At 37.0% G+C, this 22,322-nt stretch overlaps 2 protein-coding genes across 3 annotated transcripts in view; one reads left to right on the forward strand and one right to left on the reverse strand.

Annotated features, from left to right (window-relative positions):
• LOC126092117 (ethylmalonyl-CoA decarboxylase-like) overlaps positions 1-11,048 on the reverse strand; it is an 85,775-nt gene extending 74,727 nt beyond the window's left edge. The window contains exon 1 of one of the 2 annotated variants that reach the window (XM_049907557.1): positions 10,960-11,048. In XM_049907557.1, coding sequence (XP_049763514.1) covers positions 10,960-10,985 — 26 coding nt within the window. In that variant the 5' untranslated portion in view covers positions 10,986-11,048. The remainder of the gene's footprint in view (positions 1-10,959) is intronic. The other variant, XM_049907556.1, reaches the window with a different exon arrangement.
• A 254-nt stretch (positions 11,049-11,302) lies between these two features.
• LOC126092116 (digestive cysteine proteinase 1) overlaps positions 11,303-22,322 on the forward strand; it is a 72,943-nt gene continuing 61,923 nt past the window's right edge. Inside the window, exons 1-5 of the mRNA XM_049907555.1 lie at positions 11,303-11,481; positions 11,930-12,070; positions 18,041-18,213; positions 18,355-18,459; positions 20,746-20,908. Coding sequence (XP_049763512.1) covers positions 11,439-11,481; positions 11,930-12,070; positions 18,041-18,213; positions 18,355-18,459; positions 20,746-20,908 — 625 coding nt within the window. The 5' untranslated portion in view covers positions 11,303-11,438. The remainder of the gene's footprint in view (positions 11,482-11,929; positions 12,071-18,040; positions 18,214-18,354; positions 18,460-20,745; positions 20,909-22,322) is intronic.

The following is a 22,322-nucleotide window of genomic DNA, read 5'->3' on the forward strand; positions in this document are numbered from 1 at the left end:
ACCTCCCGTCACGTAGACCTTCCGTTGGGTGCAGTATGTTAAATTAGGACAGTAGGTGACAGATTGAATAAAGCAGAGAAAGGGTTTGAAACAAGGAAGTGCACTTTCACTCTTACTTCTTGTGGCTAGCATGGATCACATAATGCACAATGTGGCTGAAAGAGTTAGAGAGGATAAGGTAAGTTAATGGCCTACTTCTGATGACTTAATGTTATAGGGTAATAAGGAATATGAAATTCAAGTGTACTGGCAGAGGTGGATGGATTATATTACATGAAATTTAATATACGGAAGCATGAGTTCATTATTGTGGAAAGAAAGGAGGAGAAGACTACCACAAGACCCACACGGGAATGACTGAAAAAAGTTATTGGTTTTAAATATCTTGGAAGAGTAGTGGAAATAAATGGTGCAAATTATGAGGAAGCCAATGACAGAGGGAGGCAAGCAATAGCATTTCTGAAAAGTTATAAGAGCTTGGTGTTGTATAAAGATGTTCCATAGTGTACCAAGAGAATAATATATTGACCCTACTATGAACCAACCCATGACGTGTGCTTCTAAAACCTAAATCTGGGGATTTAAGCAAGACACAGACATGTTAAGTGAAATTTCACAGAACAAGAGTGAGAGTAACAAGGATGGGCATAATAAGAAATAAAGAGATCAGGGAGATGGTAAAGGAAGTACCCTTTCAGGAGGAGATAGAATAAGCAAGGTTTGAGTGGTTTGGACATGGCAATATGGTAAGGAAAGTTCTGGAAGAATGTAAATAATTCAGGAGAAAAGGAAACTACTCACATATCTTGATGATTCGATGCTTCAACTATTCAGTGAAGGGATATGTACATAGTAGCAGTAGCAGTAGCAGTAGTAGTAGTAGTAGTAGTAGTTGTTGTTGTTGTCATAGTCGTCTCCAGTCCGAAGACTGGTTTGATGCAGCACTTCTTGTTACTCTATCCTGTGCAAGCCTCTTCATCTCTGAATAACTATTGCAACATATATGCTTCTGATTCTGCTTACTGTATTCATCTCTTGGTTTCCCCTCTAAGATTTACACCCCTCACACTTCCCCCCAATATTGAACTGGTGACCCCTTGATGGCTCTGAATACGTGCTACCAACCAATCCCCCCATCTAGTCAGATTGCACCACAAATTTCTTTTCTCCCCAGTACCTCCTCATTAGTTACATGATCATGATCAACCCCTCTAATCTTCAGCATTCCTCTGCAGCACCACATTTTAAAAGCTTCTACACTCTTCTTGTCTAAACTGTTTATCATCTATATCTAACACCCATACATAGCTACATTCCATACAAATACTTTCAAAAAAGAATTCCTAACATGTAAATCCATATTTCATGTTAGCAAATTGCCCTTGTTCAGAAATGCTTTTCTTGGCATTGCCAGTCTACATTTTATATCCTCTCTAATTCGACCATCATCAGTTTTGTTGTTTCCCAATAACAGAAGCCATTTAAAAATGTGATGGAATGCTGAGGAGGATGCATGAATTGAGTTTCTAACATGAAAGATCAATGGGAAAAGGAAAGGCTGGAACAGGGTTATGGCAGAGCAGTGGTGGAAAGGTGCAAGGAAATTCAGGCTTATATCAAAACCAACTAGGCCAGTGGCTGAAAACTGCTACTGATGATGATGATGATGATGCTGATGATGATGATGATGACAATGGTATTTTTTCAAAGAAAATAGTCCTGTTTACAATATAATACTAGTTGTTACACAGATTTACAGTGAAGCACTACTACTTGCCATGAACCTAACAGAAGTCTTCAGTTCTTGGACCTAGATATTCAAATAATTTGTAGAACCAGTAGCAAACGAGGTACAGTTTAAATTTTCTGTTGAGTTGGTAGGATTCAAAATTTCTTCCTTCAAGTTAAACAGGAGCCTGCTGAATGTCTTTGCACCTGAGCAAATAATTTCACTCTAAATTGCAGGCACAGAGACATACTCTACATGAAAATTATTCTTGTGTCATGTATTGTGAGTGAGTAGATCACAGTTCAAATAAAATTGATTTTTTTAATTGTTTGTTAGTTAATTAGTTACATGTTCCATAGATCATTTTGCATGATACATCATAATGATGTGGAATGAGTCATTCTAGATTCAAATTGCAAATTAATTTGTACATAAGGTTACATTTTGAACACTTTTAAGTTTTTTTCCTTTTATTTTGTTTTACAAAAAGGACAAAGATAAGCGGATGTCAGTCAGTGATTCCTACACATCACCTTTTACACATTACAGTAACTGAAATTCTTCTACATTTAGGAGGAGTTATCAGGAGAAACTTTCTCAGTTTGTTTTCAGATTTTACTGTGCTGTCTGTCAGGCATTTTATATCACTGGCTAAGTGATAAAAATTTTTGTTGCATCACTGTGCACCCATTTTTGTGCTAACGACAACCTTAATGTGGAATAATGACTGTCATTTTTCCTTCTGGTATTGTAATTATGCACATCGTTGTTCCTTTTAAATTATTATTTGCAACAAACTTCATGAAGGAATAAATATACTGTGAATCAGTATTCAGAATACCCAACTGCTTAAACAGATGTCTACAAGATGATTGTGGGTGAGTGCCACATATATTCTTGAAGTACATTTATGTGCAATGAAGACTTTCTTGTTAAAGATGAGTTACCCAAGAACACTATTCTATATGATGCAACTGAACGAAAATATGCAAAATATGTCAGCTTACTGATTTGTCTCTCCCCAAGATTTGCAATGATTCTAAGTGCAGATATGGCTGAACTAAATCTTTTTAAGAGGTCCAGAATGTGTTTTTCCCCATTTAAATTCTCATCAATATGGACACAAGTATTTTGAAGTTTCCACCCTACTTGTTATTTCTTCTCCTTGTGTTATACTTATCATTGGTGTAGTACCCCGAGATGAGCAGAACCATATGTTGACTCTTTTTAAAACTGAGGGTGAGACCACTCCCCAAAAACCAGTCAGTGATACTTTTATGAACTTTGTTTACTATTTCTTCTGTTTCTGTGCCTCCCACTCATCTGAGTGATTTTTTAGTTGGAAGCAGAATAGGGAGGAAAACCAGAAGAAAAACACACAGAAGAAGTTGCCTAAGGTAAGCGATGCGTCAGAAATGAGGAAGACGTGTCAAACTCACAGACAGCCAGTGCCAACTGTCAATGAAAATTGTCTACTCTTTTTGCATATTAATATCCAGTCAATGAAAAATAAGCTCTTGGAACTGCAATATTGGCTGGAAAAACTTAATTGTACTGTGCTTTTGGTAAATGAACATTGGCTATCTCATACAGAAATAGATTTGAATACACCTAATGGTTATGAACTAGCTACAGGGTACTGTAGAACTAACATGAAGCATGATGGTGTAGCCATATATATTTGTAAGAGAATGAAATTAACATATGAAGCTATAGATATAAGTAGTTTCTGTATTGAAACATATTTTGAAGCAGCAGCTGTATTGTTTCCAAGTATGGGTATATTAGTTGTAACTGTGTATCACACCCCTAATCAAAATGAGGACTTGTTTATAGAGTGTCTTGGAAAACTCATAGCATTCCTCCTTAAAAAGAAATAGTGTAGAGCTTTGATATCTGGTGATATAAATATAGACATTAGAATTAAAAGCAAAACTGTAAACTATCTACTTAACACATTAAGAGCACTTAACTTCTCCTGCATAAACTATACACCCACGAGACAGAATGCATGTCTTGAAAACATAATTGTTAATTTTCAAATAAATGAAAGTCAGAGCAACATAATTAAACTAGGTATTTCAGATCATGATGGGCTTTGGCTTAAACTTCCACAACATAATAAAATAGGAAGCTATTCAGATGAGCCAGGTAGAGCAATAAGAAGAGTAAATGAAAAAAAAAGCTCTTCTATTTGAAATCCAGGTTAAAACAAGTAGACTGGGATGAAGTAATCATAGAAGCTATGAAAGCTAATGAGTCAACCATTAAATTCCTATATGTAGTAGTTAAAATATTTGAAGAAACCTGCCCTAAGCAGTACCATAGAACCCACAAGAATAACACCCACCACAAAACCAAAAGAATGAAAGAATGATACACCACAATTAAACAATTTAAGAAGAGTTATGCTCATGTATCGTGACAGGTCTCACCATAGTGAAGCAGATAAAAATTTGTACAAACTAGCCAGAAACACAATAGGTCTGAAATTAAGACAGCAAAATGCAAAGCCAATGACACATTCATACTCAATCCTACAAATAAATGCAAAGCAGCATGGAAAGTCATTAAAACAGAAGTAAACTGAAAAAAAGTACACAGATTCCTCCACATATATTAAATGCACATTTTACCATTCCTGTCTCTGACATTAAGATAGAGGAAGATGTGAGAAAGGCAGAAGCACTGCTACCTACAATACACAGAAAATTGAGTGATAAATTTTAATGGGCATTAGTAACTTCTAGACAGGTCAGTGAATCAATAGGCAAGCTCAGTAACTCCAGAGCTGAAGACTACTATGGTTTATCTAATTATGTTATAAAAAATTTAAGAGAAGAAATAATAATCCCCTTAACAAGGGTAATAAATAAGATATTACATGAAGGTATTTACCCAGATTGTTTAAAAATTTCTGTTATCATACCTGTGTATAAGAAAGGTGACAAAGATTTACCTGACAATTACCAACCCCTCTCGCTAGTTCCCATAATTTCAAAAATAATACAGTACTGCATCCAACAGCAAATGAGCCAGTATTTTGAACTGAATAAACTGCTATGTTCCACACAGTATGGGTTCAGAACTGGTCTCTCAAATGTGAAGGCAGCAGAGAGCATTGTCACTAAAGTATATGACTCCTTTGAGAATAAATCTGTAATTAGTGCGAGATCATTGGACCTTAACAAAGCATTCGATACTGTAACCCACAATATTATTATACGAAAACTACAGTATTATGGAATAGGACAGAGAGCTCTCCATCTATTACAATCTTACTTATGCCATAGAAAACAAACAGTAGCTATAAATGAAAGAGGATCCAGTTTCTTGTCAGTTACCAAAGGAGTACCACAGGGCTCCGTACTTGGATCTTTTCTTTTTGTAGTCTACATAAAGGATTTGCCTTCTTCAGTAGCTATTGACACAGCACTGTATGCAGACGATACAATGCTAATTACTAAGGAAATAACTTTGATGAATTACAGAATAATGCAACAATAGGAATGGGCAGATGGACCAGCTGGTTTCAGGCAGATTCATTACTACATCATCATCATCATCATCATCATCATCATCATTTAAGACTGATTATGCCTTTCAGCGTTCAGTCTGGAGCATAGCCCCCCTTATACAGTTCCTCCATGATCCCCTATTCAGTGCTAACATTGGTGCCTCTTCTGATGTTAAACCTATTACTTCAAAATCATTCTTAACCGAATCCAGGTACCTTCTCCTCGGTCTGCCCCGACTCCTCCTACCCTCTACTGCTGAATCCATGAGTCTCTTGGGTAACCTTGCTTCTCTCATGCGTGTAACATGACCCCACCATCTAAGCCTGTTCCCCCTGACTGCTACATCTATAGAGTTCATTCCCAGTTTTTCTTTCATTTCCTCATTGTGGACACCCTCCTGCCATTGTTCCCATCTACTAGTACCTGCAATCATCCTAGCTACTTTCATATCTGTAACCTCAACCTTGTTGATAAGGTAATCTGAATCCACCCAGCTTTCGCTCCCATACAACAAAGTTGGTCGAAAGATTGAACGGTGCACAGATAACTTCGTCTTGGTACTGACTTCCTTCTTGCAGAAGAGAGTAGATCGTAGCTGAGTGCTCACTGCATTAGCTTTGCTACACCTCGCTTCCAGTTCTTTCACTATGTTGCCATCCTGTGAGAATATGCATCCTAAGTACTTGAAACTGTCCACCTGTTCTAACTTTGTTCCTCCTATTTGGCACTCAATCCGTTTATATTTCTTTCCCACTGACATTACTTTCGTTTTGGAGATGCTAATCTTCATACCATAGTCCTTACATTTCTGATCTAGCTCTGAAATATTACTTTGCAAACTTTCAATCGAATCTGCCATCACAACTAAGTCATCCGCATATGCAAGACTGCTTATTTTGTGTTCACATATCTTAATCTCACCCAGCCAGTCTATTGTTTTCAACATATGATCCATAAATAATATGAACAACAGTGGAGACAGGTTGCAGCCTTGTCTTACCCCTAAAACTACTCTGAACTATGAACTCAATTTACCGTCAACTCTAACTGCTGCCTGACTATCCATGTAAAGACCTTTAATTGCTTGCAAAAGTTTGCCTCCTATTCCATAATCTTGTAGAACAGACAATAACTTCCTCCTAGGAACCCGGTCATATGCCTTTTCCAGATCTATAAAGCATAGATACAATTCCCTGTTCCACTCATAACACTTCTCCATTATTTGCCGTAAGCTAAAGATCTGGTCCTGACAACCTCTAAGAGGCCTAAAACCCACACTGATTTTCATCCAATTGGTCCTCAACTAATACTCGCAATTTCCTTTCAACAATACCTGCGAAGATTTTACCCACAACACTGATTAAAGAGATACCTCTGTAGTTGTTACAATCTTTTCTGTTTCCATGTTTGTCCAGTCTGATGGAACCTGTCCCGACTCCCAGGCCATTTCAATTATCCTGTGTAGCCATTTAAGACCTGACATTCCACTGTATTTGATGAGTTCCGACTTACTTTCATCCACCCCAGCCGCTTTATTGCACTGCAATCTATTGACCATTTTTTCCACTTCCTCAAATGTGATCCTATTTCCATCATCATTCCTATCCCATTCTACCTCGAAATCTGAAACATTACTGATCGCATTTTCACCTACATTGAGCAACTCTTCAAAATATTCCCTCTATCTGCCCAAGGCATCCACAGGATTCACCAGCAGTTTTCCTGACCTGTCCAAAATACTTGTCATTTCCTTCTTACCTCCCTTTCAAAGACTGCTAATTACACTCCAGAATGGTTTTCGAGCAGCTTGACCCATAGTCTCCAACCTGTTTCCAAAGTCATCCCACGATTTCTTCTTCGATGCTGCAATTATCTGTTTGGCTTTGTTTCGTTCTTCAACATAACTTTCTCTATCTACCTGGGTTCTGGTATGTAGCCATTTTTGATACGCCTTCTTTTTCCTTTTACAGCCTGCCTTTGCTGTATCATTCCACCAAGCTGTTTGCTTCATCCTACTTTTACACACTACTGTTCCAAGACATTCTTAGATTCATTACAGATAAATAATAATAAGACAGAAGATATTGTATTTAATTTGAATGCCCTCAAACATGAAAACACATCTGTAAAACTATTGTATTGTATTGTATTGTATTGTATTTATTGGTCCAGTAAATCTTACATGTACAGTACAGCACATCAGATATTGGACAGGTCAAAGTATATCTTACAATTAAAACACTTTAGAAACTAGAAAATTATGTTCACAAAATTTTACAGCACTTCATATACTGGGCAAGTCAATGTGTAAGTTATAATTAAACCACATTAGAAACTTGAAGTTTACAACTGAATACATGTATAAGCCAATATTAACGATTAAAGTATTTGCATGATCCTCTCTTAAGCTCTAAGGATTTTTGAGGAACTCTTCTACACTATGAACTGACATGTACACTAGAGAATTACATTCACAGAATTTTACTTCATATACTGGGCAAGTCGCTATACAACTTATACTTGAACCCCATTATAAACTTGAGAATTACATCTGAATGTATTTATAGGCCAATATTAATGGTTACAGTATTTGCATAATCATCACTTAGACTCTCGAGGATTTTGGAGGAACTCTTCCACACTATAAAAGCAATGTGTCAACAGATATTCTTTTAATGCTGCTTTAAAATTTTTTACATCTGTCATTACTTTAATTTCTCTTGGCAATTTATTGTAGATAATTTTTCCATGGTGTAATGTTCCTTTTTGGCACAAACTGGTTTTTGTATGGAGTACATGAAAGTCAGTTTTCTGTCTTGTATTATGATGATGGACATTTTCATTTTTGGGGAGGATACTAGGATTTGTTATTGTATATTTCTTTATAAACATTGCACTTTCAAATAGGAAAATACATGGAAGGGGAAGAATCCCCATCCTTTTAAATAATGGTCTACATGGTTTGTTCCTTTTTATTCCAGCCATGATTCTCACTATTCTTTTTTGCATCCTGAATAGTTTTAGGCAGGATGGCGAGTTACCCCAAAAAGTGATCCCATATTTTAGGACAGAATGTATATTAGAATAGTAAACTGTCATTAGACAGTCCTTATGACAGCAGTTTTCTAGCACTCTCATTAAATAACACATGGTACTTAGCTTCTTTAATATGTTGTCAATGTGAGTTTCCCATCTAAGATTATCCTGTAGCCAGGTCCCCAGAAATTTTGTATTAGGCACACTTGCAATATCCGTGTCTGACATCTGAATTCTTATATCCTCTTCAATGTTTCTCTTGATATTATGAAAATTTAATGCTACTGTTTTGCTTTTATTTATTATTAGTTTGTTTTGGTTGAACCAGTTTACAACATTTGTTAATGCCTCAGACAGTCTTGTCTGTAGTATCTCTGCAGTCTTCCCGCTGACTAATATGCTTGTGTCATCTGCAAACTGGATAGTGCTATGGTACTGGTTGGCTGATGTTAGGTCATTTATATATATCAAAAATAGGATATTAGAGTTCCATATCGAACAAAAACTTAACTGGCAAACTCACACGTGTAATCTTCTTGTTACATAAACTGAGAGGCTCTGTTAGTAGAACACCCCTACTATACGCCTACTTTGCCTTCTTCCACTCTCATCTTGCTTATGGGATTATACTACGGGGAAAGTGCCCAATTTCAAAGACAGTGTTTAAATGGAAAAAAGGCAATCAGATGTCTTGTAGGACTACTATCCAGAGACTCGTGCAAGCAGTATTTTAAAGAATTAAATATAATGACAGTCCCTAGCTTGTATATTTATAGTTGCCTGATATATGTCAAAGAAAATTTAAATAACTTTGACCTTAGGATGGCAATGCATTCACATAATACAAGAAATGGACTACAACTGACATGCCATTTGCCAGACTATCAAAGATTCACTGCAGATATAAGTATCTAGCACCCACATTTCTTAGCAGATTACCCAAAAGTGCACATTCTATGCTCATGGATAAAAAGTAAGGTACTGGTATTTTATACAGTTGAAGAATTTCTAGCGAGTGCAATAAATGATATTGAATTGTGATGGTACATTTTGTGAAAGGAGTATATATCACAAAATTAGAAATATAATATTATGCAGGCAATTTGTCTTGTTAAATATATGTATATACAGATGCATACAATATGTCTGTAACTTTTATTATATGACACTGATTACATGTAAAATGTTGAAAGGTGAATAAATTTGAATATGCTTGGACTGAGTACAGTACTAGTGTTATCTGCAAAGAGAACTGATTCTGCTTGTTGTATATTATATGGAAGATTGTTTACATATATGAGGAACAATAGTGGAGCTAAGACTGAACCTTTGGGAACACTGTATGTGATTTATCCCCAGTCAGAATTATGTCCCCAAACTGCATTGGTAGAATTACTAGGCACAACTGTTTGTATTTTTTTTTTTTTTTTTCGTTAGATATGACGCTACCCACCAGCTGGCTATACCATCAATCCAACACGACTTCAATTTATTTAGGAGAATACTATGGTTCACACAATCAAATGCCTTAGGCAGGTTGCAGAAAATACCACCAGCTGATGCTATTTTATTATTTAATGCTTGTAAAATCTGGTGAGTGAACATGTAAATGTCGTTCTCAATTGTGAACCCTACTGAAACCCCAACTGTGATATGCTGAGGATATTATTGTTGCTAAGGTGAGATACTGTTATAGAATACGCCACCTTCTCAAAAATTTTGGAAAATGACGTCAGCAATGAAACAGGTCAGTGGTTATTATTGACAGCTCTCTCATGATATTTCTTATAGATGGGTTTAACAACGGCAATTTCACTCTTCTGGAAAAATGCGCTGAGCTGGTGTTGCATTAAATATATCGGATAAGGCCAGGCTCATTATATGGGCGCAAATCTTTAGTACTCTGTTGGAAACACTATCAATAAAAACTCTTACAGCGATAAAAGTATTGTGAAGATTCCAAGAGCCTTAAAAAGTCTTCTGCAAGCAAGATGCGTAGTTATATCTGCTCGCTGCAGCCGATTACGATGACAGAGAACGAAAGCATGTAAAACAAGCTGATATACTTTTCTTTAGGACAACACAATAAATAAATTTCCGGAAAGTTATAAAATCCATGGGAGTAGGCGTATGAAGGGGCTTGTTGCTGATAAAACTCTCAGTAATCTCCATTAACTGAAGTCTGCATTTATAAAAAATAAAAATTCGTATTTCATCTTTTTTCGACAACGGATTCATTGGGTTCTGGATGATCCTTTCATATAAACAGGTACATTTATTGCTTGATACATATTTATGCAGACAACGCGGCATTAGTGTCCGACACTGGTTTAGTGGTTTTACTTCCGAAGTTGTCGATATGAACTCATTCATAAATTTCTGCGCAAGTAATTATTGCTCGAATTCTTTGCTGCAATATTTTATGAAATGAAAAAAATAGCAAATCTATTTTTCTTGTTTTGTAACATGAAAACTGGATAAGTCTGTCACGGAACAGACGTGGGTAGTTTCAAGAATGCGGAGAGGACTACTTCGAACGTATGTCAGTTCTTTTTTTTTTCTGTATCTTGCAGTCAGAAAGTCACAACAAAGCTGACATTACTGACAAAAGGTTCCCTTTCACTATAGCAGGAGTAAATTGACCGTGGGCAATTAGTGCATTACGACTAAGCCTACCTTAAAGTTCGTATTACTATACCCATACTGGCGCTCTATAGACTTGAGTGTTTGGGGTCAAGTACAAAATGACAGGCGTGAGACGATGTTTTTGAAAGCATGACTGGCAATTTTGTATGAAGCCTGAAGAAAGATAAGCACTGGTGATGCCCCTCTCTGTTATTGTAATGGGAACGCCAGCTGCAGAAATGCTGCATAGATGATTTCGTCGTTCTACTTGCACTTATGCTGACGTTTAGAAGTGTCAGACATTTCAGACATGCCACTGTTGGCTTGCGTCGAGGGACGACGAAAAAAAGAGACAATAAGATAAAAGGTTGAGTCAGTATCTGTGTGACGGTGAACAGACATCACGTGTTGGGCAAGCAGGAAATAAAGGCAGTAAGGCACCGTGGGTATGTAACAGTCGCAGGCGACGCAGTACAATATTCGCCCACTGAGCAAAGTAGAAGTCGGAATCGTTGATCATAAGGGGAAAAATGATTCTAAACGCTGTATTCGTTTTAATTCTGATCGTGAAAGGTAAGTTATTTTGCAAAATACACATTGCAGTTTGTTTAGCTTTTCTATTTTATTTGTTGTCGTTGGGCCGAAAGTCAGGAGGAAAGTAATATTAGAATTCTCGGGTGCAAGGGAACAGAAAGTAGTTTTAATATGCGCCGACAATATAGTAATGTAAATAGCTATCTGTAAGAAAACTTATTGCCGTTACTTCAAACGATACTACGCAATGCAGCTTTTAAATATAATATGCAAGTCACACACAACATAGGATACATCCCTGTGACAATTAGAACATTGTACAAAATAAAATTCATGTCACCAACCTTGTGAGATAACTGGTGCACTCCTATGGCAAAGATTTACTTTCACTTGTGAATGTTATATTGTAAGTGATCTCTTATTTACTTAACCCTAGCATATAGGCCTACATTTATGTGAACTTAATTGTCTTTGTGGTGGTTTGCAGTGTACTGTGCTAGTCCTCCAAGTTTTAGTGATAGTTACTCAGTGAGAGGGACATTATATATACCGTATGCCGAAATTGAAGAACCTTTTTATGCATGGTTTGACCTGAAGCTGGGGGCCAGTCGAATTGATTATTATGGAGGTAAGTTTCAGATATATTTTTCTACGTTCAGATAATTTATATAATGTTTAATCAGTTTCTGTCTTTACTTGACATACTTCTTGTTTGAATTCTGATATTTCTGACTTAATATGTATTGCCTATTGTATTCATTCCTATACAAATAATTGGATGGCCGTCATAAATGTGTTATTGTTAATATGTCATACTCCAGTAATTGCAGATATGGAATAAAGACACAAATCAAGCCTCTGAATGATAAACAATAGCAACTTCAAATGTACTGCAGTGACAGCCTTGTATAAAAATTGGAGAAAGCTGTACATCCTTTTTACCCTTTCCAGTTTTCTGGCAAAATTCAGTAAAAGAATATCAACTCAGTTTTCAGAGCAGAACTAATAAACTGCTCCTGTTTTTCTTTCATAAAGCAGTGTCCTCATATGAAGCTGCATACAAAGGATTCTGGCAGAGCTAAACAGCAAAATCTATCCTGTTGGCACACCATATAATTTTATTTGGTATAATAGAATACTGTGAGATTAATGTCATCAGTCTTGGGCAGATGGATTCTCATCTTGGTCAGTTTTTGGCCGGATCTGAGATTACTTAATATTGAAACTATTAGTAATGTGAGGGAAATATTAGTATTAAATGCACACCTTTTATCCTCAACACATTGTTAATATTTCAAGGCTCAGTGATTCACCAGTTTTGCCCTGCTTAAGGTCAAGATTGCAGAAAAATTGATTGGATAATCTGCAACTTTTTTGTATCTACAGTAATTTAAGACAAACTATATGTACCATTTAGTAGTTTCTTGGAGATGTTAATTGTTATGAATGCTGTGAAGTTGCAGCAGTTATTTGAGGGTTGGGTTCTTTGGGGGAGGAGACCAGACAGCAAGGTCATCCGTCTCGTCGGATTAGGGAAGGATGGGGAAAGAAGTCTACTGTGCTCTTTCAAAGGAACCATCCTGGCATTTAGGGAAATCACGGAAAACCTAAATTAGGATGGTCAGACGCAGCTTCGAACCATCGTCGTCCTGAATACGAGTCCAGTGTGCTAGCCACCGTGCCACCTTGCTTGGTCAGTTATTTGAGAGTGTTAAGAGATGTAATTAGTATGTTAACATGGCATCTAAACTTTTTGTGTAAAATTCTGATATGCTCTAAATATTATCACCTCAATTAATCTGTATTTTTATTTCGTTTCAAGAAGCATATTTTCTTGTAGTGAATAGTGTTTTGTTTGTTTACCTGTCCTGGATAAGATGGAAAAATGAGCTTGAAAATACTTATCAAAGATTTGCATACTGTAGTTACATACAAGGTTTAATAATAAACTTAGGTATTTTTGGTTGTGATTTTGTAAATTTCCAATTTTTTTTATGTTTATGTGTGTATAACCAAGAAGTTTTTACAACATGACAACCTACAATGGAAGTAATTAAAATATATGAAAAGGCAATTACTTGGCTTCAGATGAATTTAGAAATGTGCCCCAACTACTTGTGCACTTCTGTAACTTTTGGAAGCAATCTCTCTCTCTCTCTCTCCTTTTTTATACACACACACACACACACACACACACACAAACACACACGCATACATGGTTATAAAAGTTGTTAGCTGCCACCAACAACTAGAGCACAGCTCACTTTTTCCAGTGTGTGTCTGGAAATAAGTACCAGTATGTGTGCATGTGTCTAATACTTGAAAAAATACATTTGTTGGAAAAGTTTTTCTGTGTGTCACTGCTGATTGCCTTAGGTAAGTGGTAGCTTGTTCTCCATTTGGAATTGTAATCAGCAAATTAGTTACTTTTGAAAGATAAATTTTCAGATCTCGGCTGTATATGGGCATTGCATTAAGTGCAAGGACTTGAACCCAGATGCTCCGCTTCTCGAGAACAGTTGCCTTTACTGCCTTGTTCATCCAAGCACACCTCAATTTAGCCCAAATTCCCACATACCGCACACTATAGATTAGTGTACTTTGTTCATTATCACCTGTTTCAGAGATGTTAGAAAGAACAGACACCACACACATTGATAGAACTTTGCTTTTGAGTTGGGAGAATGCACTGAGCAACTTATTGCCAATTTAGTACTCAACTGAGCAATAAAAAGATCGTTTTTTGTTTATTTGGCAGCCTAAAGGTACTGTAGTATAAATCTGTTGAATTAGAATTTGTTTTGTGTAGTCAATAGGGTAAGGAAAGTTCTGGGTGACAGCAAATAAATTGGGAGTAATGGAGACAACTAACCGGATACGCATATATGTCACATGCTTGTTGCTACACCGAGGACTCAATGCTTCTACTGTCCAGTGAGTTGTCCTCCTTTACTCTTACATTTTGTGTTGGGTAGATGGATCAAGATGTAGACACTGACTTATCACCTGCAATATTGGTTGCTCCGAAAATTTGAAGCTCAGTTGGGCATACCAAAAACATTCCTTGGAGAGAACTAAAATTGATTCATCAATAACTTTTCATTTGATATGAATTTGAAAATCACTAAATACGATACTAGTTTCACAAACAAGTAAGTAAACAAGGTACTGATAAGACAATATTCAAAGAGATTTTGGGTTTACACCCGGTTGTTGTAAATTTCACTCCACAATATTTCAACTGGACACCTGACAGTCATCTTCAAGTGAGCCATCAAAGACTGATGAAGACGTTCTCCACTTTGCCTTATATAGTGTGCTGATAGTGTTACCGCATGTGTGTAAGAGTTGCAGTGACAGAAGGACCACACCACCTGGCAGCAGTGCACTCGCTGGTGGAACTGGAAGGATCCCGCTTACCACAGTCATCAAAGTATTCTTGCGTCTTTGTCTGGAGCAAATCGCATAGATGATGGGATTCCATTCATTATCCAGCTGATAGCCACTGTCACGATTCATTAGATTTTCCACGATGCATATTTAAATGGATTCTTTTATAATGGAGTCCCGAAAAGATGTTGCTGTGGCCAAAATTAATGTTTTGTGATACTCCATTGAATTTCAATGGAGATACAATGTTCCACAATTGCAGACTTGCTGGGTTGCAGAGGGTGAGTGGAACGTTTATATTCTGTGCAACGTTCTTCTGCTGCGCATGTTGTTTGTCCTATATAGGCCATACTGCACTGGCAAGGTATTTTGTAAATTCTCGCCTTCTGCATTAACAAATTATCCTTTACTGATCCCAGGAGGTCCAAAATCTTAGTTGGTGGGTGGAAAATCACTTTCACCAGAAAATTACTAAGGATCCTTGGAAATATTTCCAACAAAAGGAAGAAAAGCTAGGGACTTTACTGGCGCATTCTCCTCTGTATCCATTTCCGGGTTCTTGATTTTAGCTGAGAATGCCCTCTTAATTTGCTGGGTCGAGTAGCCATTGTCTCTGAACACTGTTCTTAAATGTGGATACTCTTTAGGTAAACTATCTGCATCTGACACTGTATGGGCCCTGTGTACAAGGGTTTTAAGCACACTCGTGGTTTGGGATGGGTGATGGCAACTTGAAGAGTGCAAGTACAAATCAGTTTGAGTGGCCTTACAATAAACGGAATGTCCCAGGGAGCCATCACTCTTCTGTCTAACCAGAACATCCAGGAATTGCAGACAACCATCTTCCTCTGATTCCACAGTAAATCAAATGTTCTCATGAATGGAGGTAAGATGATGTAAAAACTCCACTAACTTATCTTCTCCATTGGGCAACAGTATGAAAGTATCATCCATATACCTCCAAAAAACAGTTGATTTAAGAACCATTTAGTCAAGTGCTCTTTCCTCAAAATCCCCCATAAAGAAGTTAGCCTCCAGGGAGACAAGGGGCTGCCCATGGTGACACAGTCTGTATGTTCAAAATATTCTCGGTTAAACATAAAATAGGTCAAGGAAAGAGTGTGCCGAAACAAAACAGTGATCCCTGACTGAAATTGTTTACCAATTAGTACCGAGGAATCAGCAAGAGGTACCTTTTTGAAGAGAGATACTACATCAAAACTCACGAAAACATCTGAACTACGTAAGTGGAGAGTCCCCAGACTGTTGATAAAATTGGTCGAGTTCTGTACATGATGTGGACATTTGCCAGCCATTGATGTCAGCAAGAAAGCAGATGTTTGGCTAAACCATTTATGGGGGCATCAATATTATTCACTGTAGGCCCTTATGTGTGCATAAGACCACACAGGCTTGGTGGTATGATGCTATGTGGTCTTAACCGCTTGAAGGTCTCTCGAGGTAACGAGGAAGAATTCAGGAGTGTGCACGTCTTCTGTTGCACACATGCTGTAGAGTCATGATCAATCTTCCTGTACGTAGTATCACTAAGTAGGCCATACATTTTCTCCAAATACAAACTACGGGATGATTTCAATCAACTTTCAAACTTAACATATGACCGGGACTTCATATGATTTTTAGACATATCAGTTGGCAAACTTTTACTATGGTAGTATTGAACACATCTTGCATTGCTCTTCTTATGTTCGTTTTGGATTTCTTCATCTTGTTTATGAACTAGACTTTGACTTCACATATGCTCTCTTTGCTTTCATAGCAACTTTCTAACAGAGCTAATGTCTAAGGCACTTTGCTTCTGGATTTTTGTTCCACATCTTCTTCCTCAGAACAGGATATCTGATTTTGGCTACTCACATACTCTGCAATTCGTTTCCTATCAGGCTTATTAAACAACAGTATTTTCCTAACCTTTTTCACATTCTTTGTAACGTGTGCAGTCAGTGATGCTATAACGGTCTTATGATAAGAATGCTCTCCTTTACATTAACTGATTTGAAAAGTTCAGGTCTGTTAGTTACTGTGTGGTCTGAAATATTACCCTCATGAGTCAGTTCTCCAACTTTCTGCTCAAAGTAATTTTTGGGACATTAAACTCTTAGTATTCTCCTCCCTCCTCCTCCTCCTCCTCCTCCTCTCTGAAGAGGGTAATGTGACTGAGCTCTTCGTTTTCAACAGGCAACTCAGTTTTGTTCCTAAGGAAAGGTTCATCTAACAAAACCATGTGCATGCCACACATACTTGGCTACCATAAGAGCTGCTTCCTGGGGCAGTGGTGGGTACATAAGGGGGGGGCGCATGGCCCCCCCCCCCTTACGGGACTGCCTGCGTTGCCACCCACACTGCCCCCTCCAGTCAGCCCTCACGCTATTTGTTCGTTTCTTTCGTCAGTCGACTCAACTGAATCGAGTTATCGAGTAGTTGTACTTTCCTATGTAGCATGCGTGTCCGCGTCATTGTATTTTATACGTTTCTGTCTGGCACATAGATAGCTAACACATATCTATGAAAAAATAACGGCAATTTTAGTGATTTAGACACGTTATTCTGTCTGGTATTTGTTCGAGAAAAGTCGCAAATATTCTACTGATTTCTTGTACAGAGAACCTTCGATATGTAGCGTTACAAATATGGACTATTTGCCAAATAGGAAGCTAGTTTACATTCAGAAGCAGAAATATTAAGACTGAAGAATGAATAAGTAATAACTTGTCTATTTCTCCTAGATCTGACTATCCTACTTTGCAACGCTGTACAAAATATTTGCTTGTCTACCTGCATCTATTGCTGCAGTAGAAAGAAGTTTTTCAACATTGTGATGTACAAAGACATGGCTGAGGTCGACAATGGCTTAGCTCTGTTGAACACTCATCCTGACATTGATTGTCCTATTGACGATGTAATAACCAATTTGCCAGGAAGAATAAGTGCATAGAATTAATCACTTAAGAAAGAGAACCACAATTGTAACTTTTTTTTATATCATAAGATGGGATTGTCTTGTATATATGTATAATCAGTTTGAATAAAACTTTCTTAAAATTTGCATGTGACTTGATTTTTTTTTTTTACGATAAAAGTAAAGGTAGCTCAAGATATCTTTAGTGCCCCCTCCTTGAGGTTTTTTTGTATCCACCACTGTGTCTGAGCCGTAGAAGGTGCAAATGTACATTTTTATTGCTTGCAGATATGGTGAAAACTTTTCAACTGAGTAAATCTTCAAAATATGGGACAAGCATAAAGGTAGCTCCTGTATCTACTGACACTCAGTTAAACAAGCAGACATGCCTCCAAGTAAATGGGACTGACAAATTTAAAATTGAACCACAGGCTGTGCTACCAGATCTTTCAGATTTTCAGGTAATTATTAACTTACATATGCGTAATGTAATAAGTGTGTTTGAAATTTGTTAGGAGAGGAGGAAGATGTTACTTATTTTTAGAACAATTATATTTTGACATACTATTTGTATCTTTCAATTTTTTTCCCCTCTTTATTAGCTCATTGGCAAAGAAGTTGTAAATGGAGTGTCCTGTGAGAAGTGGCGATTTGTTGATAAAATTGGAGCCAAAGTGAACAAATACACAATGTGGATCTACTACAAGGTAGCCCTGAAATTTTATTTCCTGTTCTAAGATTATGTTATGGTACAACAATACTTTACGTTTTATGATTCAGTTTAACTTTGTCATAGATGTGATATTCTGAGTGCATTGAGGGTATTTGGATAAATATAACTGTTCCCTTGTTGAATCTCAATTGGTATTTGGGATAAATATACCTATATCATTGTTGAATCTTAATTGTAAGGTATGCGAAGTCAACCGTGAAGTTAAGAGTTATTTATCTTTTCCTAACATCCTTTCATGTTTTAATGATCACACGGTACATGGTGTCAGTTTTAATCATTTCTACTCTGAGTGTGTGGGGGACGTGTTTAAAGAAACCTTTCTTAGCAATATCAGTAGTGAAATATTCTTGCATATAATTCTTGTTAAGGTGTATATACCATATTTTACAGACTATAACGTGCTTGGACTATGACACACTTTAATTTTTAAGCAGTTTTTTTTAAATGACTTTATTACCATTTTTATTAATAGGTTGCAAAGCTAGACTAAAAAAAATCTTATATTATAAAACCAAACTGACCTTTAAAATCCCTGAAAAGTGTCATCTGAACTTCTTCTTCTTCTTCTTCTTCTTCTTCTTCTTCCTCCTCCTCTCTGTTATCATTGTTGTCCTCTTCATGCATAAGATGGCCTTCATTGCCACAAAGAGCGTTACTTATGCTGCACTTCTTGAAAGATTTAACAATAATGTCTTCTCTCATTCTAGACCAAGACTGTTTTATCCACACACACACTTGTTTGATAGTAGATTATTTTAAAGCTCCTTTTGGTGCGAGTTCATTTTAGGTTTCATCCACTATTCCTCTGTCATATACCCTTTAAATTGGTTATTTATTGAAACATCAGGAGGTTGCAATTGTGAAGTAAGTCCTCCCAGAATATTAGCAAGCTCTTTATTTCCCCATCTCAATTTTTCTTTCACAGAATTTTTCAGATGAATACTAAACTGATCTAGCACAAGAAGAAAGATCTTTTTCAGTAAAGCACCTCCCCTTCTCTCCCATGCTCTGCCAATCCATAATTTCATACCAGGCTTGTCCATCCAATCCTTGTCACATGCATGAACACCACCACTTGGCGGAATTTCAGAAGATTTTGGCCTTTCTTGCACTTGAAAATAATCAGTATGTTAACTTTAGTACTTTCAGCACAACATGAAAGGCCAACACTGTAGTGCATTTTTTTCATGTCCTTTTGTTTTTACAGTTTTGGCACATTTAATGGCAACAGTTGTTACTTGCATCAAATGTCAAAGGAGTTTTGTCCATATTCGTTATTTGGCTTAGTTCCACACTGGTTTTCTTTTGATGTTGAGTAACAAAGTGATGGAAAGATAATATTTTGTTTTCATACCCTTGTGGCATTTTCTGAGATATTTTGGTTTTGTTTTGCATTTTAAGTCCAAGATGCTACATATATCTGTAGCACCAACCAACTCCACCCTTTAGAGTCTTTAGGCCCATTGTAGCGTTAGCTTACGAGCATGTATTATTTGAATCATTTTTGTATTAATTCCATTGCCATTTTGATGGTGTCCTTGAATCCATTTCAGTATGTCATTTTATAGTTTTTGTGATTTTGCATTTAGTCATTTATATATTTGCACATATAATCTTCCTTATGTTTTTCAGTTCTTCTTTACTAACCCATCAATTGTGAAAGGATTTTTTCTACTGTGGAGGGCCGAAATGCTGCTCAGCTGCTCTGTTTCCATATTCTTCTGCATATGCCATTACTTTCTATTTATAGCCTGCATCATATAAATACCTTTTTTTTCCATCATGAAACTAGTTACTAACAAAAAATATTGTACTGTTACTGATAACACAAATCAGTTTCACTGGGACTGTAGACTGCAGTGACACATTATAGGCTAGACAGTGCTCTGGGTTTGTGGTGGTGGGGCGGGAGGGAGACAGTATTAGCAAGCTTGTGAATCCCCACAACTCATGTTTGTCACATTGATGCACTGCTGCTGCCAATTGAATCCAATGTTGTGAGATAAAACATACATTTCTCATGGCATCAAATATATGGCCATTCTTATGACTGGTGGGAATTTTAAATCAAACACTGGACATTTTTATATTTTTCAAAGAAAAAATGCATCTTATAGTCTGTAAAGTATGGGATATATATATATGTTTTGTGTGTGTGTGTGTGTGTGTGTGTGTGTGTGTGTGTGTGTGTGTGTGTGTGTGTGTGTGTACAAGAGTGAAGCAAATTTCATAGTAATGCAGCCTCATCCCTCTCTTGCAGGGGGCAGCACAAAAAACACCTCAAAATATGGGTGCTATTCCAGTCCGTTATGAGATGAAAGGCTATAATTCTCTTCTTGGTTCTCATTATGATCATTACTATCTGGAATATGATGAATATTCCGATTCCCCACCAAATCCGAATGTGTTCCAGATACCAGGAAGTAAGTATTTCTTGTCAAACAAGATTTGACTAGCGATTTTATGAAAACTATTTTGAAAAAAGTTCACATTAAGACAGAACATTAACATGACAGAAAATAACTGTTTTACCTTTTTAAACATGATTTGCCCTGTCTGTCATGCAGTGAAACTTGTAGTGTGATGATAAACTCATAAGTGAGCAGGGATCTGGTGTGGGACGTGGCTCATCCCGGAAGAACACTGTAACTGCGCTGTAATCAAGCAAACACTCTTTACTCCAAGGATCTCTCTTCTTTGCATTGTGCACTTTCTTGCGGTATAATACACTTCTGAGTAACTAAGCCAAATAGATTAACTGACACTGGTAACTAAAAATCACATGAACAGAATCAATGTAAATCACTGCATGATGCACTACATCTCTGGACAGGAAAGAGAGAACTGATTTTCGGTGTGTTCTTTCCAAATGTTGATAAGTGTGATTGATCCGGTTTCTTAATTCAGGGAGGTCTGCTGGTAGTGGAGGCACGTACACAGAATCCTTGATGGAACCTCAAAGGAAAAAATCGCATGGCATTAGGTTGGGTAAACGTAGAGGCCATGCAAAGCAAGCCCTGTCACTGGGCCCCTTGCATCCTATCCACCGCTTGGGTACAGACTTGATTTGTGCCATGTGAGAAATGGTGCTCACATTGAACATTTCTAAGGTTCTTGGTAGAACTGTTTGAGTTGCGCTTTCATTTGACATATCATTTATAACTGTAAGTTTAATATAATAAATATTATAAAGCATTAAAACCCCAATATTCATTTATAAACACCCCATGTATTTTTGCATGTCAATAAATCAGATGATTGAAATCTCAGTTGAATACTGTCTGCTAGCTGACAGAGCAAAAAGCAATTAATATCAGTGTATGTTCAATTACTCCAATCAGCTATCTCATCCAAGAGCACACTCAGTAGATTGAAGTCACCAGCTACTGTGGTGTGATGGGATACCTGGTTACAAATGTCCATATAAGTGCACATTGAGGTCATTTTGCTTGTTGTGGATTGATTATAAGTGACTGATATATTGCGAGATGCCAAACTTCACTTGTTCCCTATAATAAGTTATCTCATTTTTCTAATTTCCTGTGACCATTCATGCTGCCCTTCCCTGTGTACGTTCTATATCCCCTGTTTATCCTATTTGACACGGCTCCCACACATTTGAGCAATATTTTAGAACCGGTTGCACAAGTGATTTGTAAGCAGTCTCTTTAGTAGGCTGATTTCACTTCTTTTCCCAGAATTCTACCAACAAACCAAAGTCTACCACCTGTATACCTGTGACTTAACCTGTGTGATCATTCCATTTCATATCCCTACAAAGTGTTACATTCAGTTATTTGTATGAATTGGCTCAATCCAACAATGACTCATTGATAT

The sequence above is a fragment of the Schistocerca cancellata genome, chromosome 7 (assembly GCF_023864275.1).
Source record: "Schistocerca cancellata isolate TAMUIC-IGC-003103 chromosome 7, iqSchCanc2.1, whole genome shotgun sequence".
Taxonomy (NCBI): Eukaryota; Metazoa; Arthropoda; class Insecta; order Orthoptera; family Acrididae; genus Schistocerca; species Schistocerca cancellata.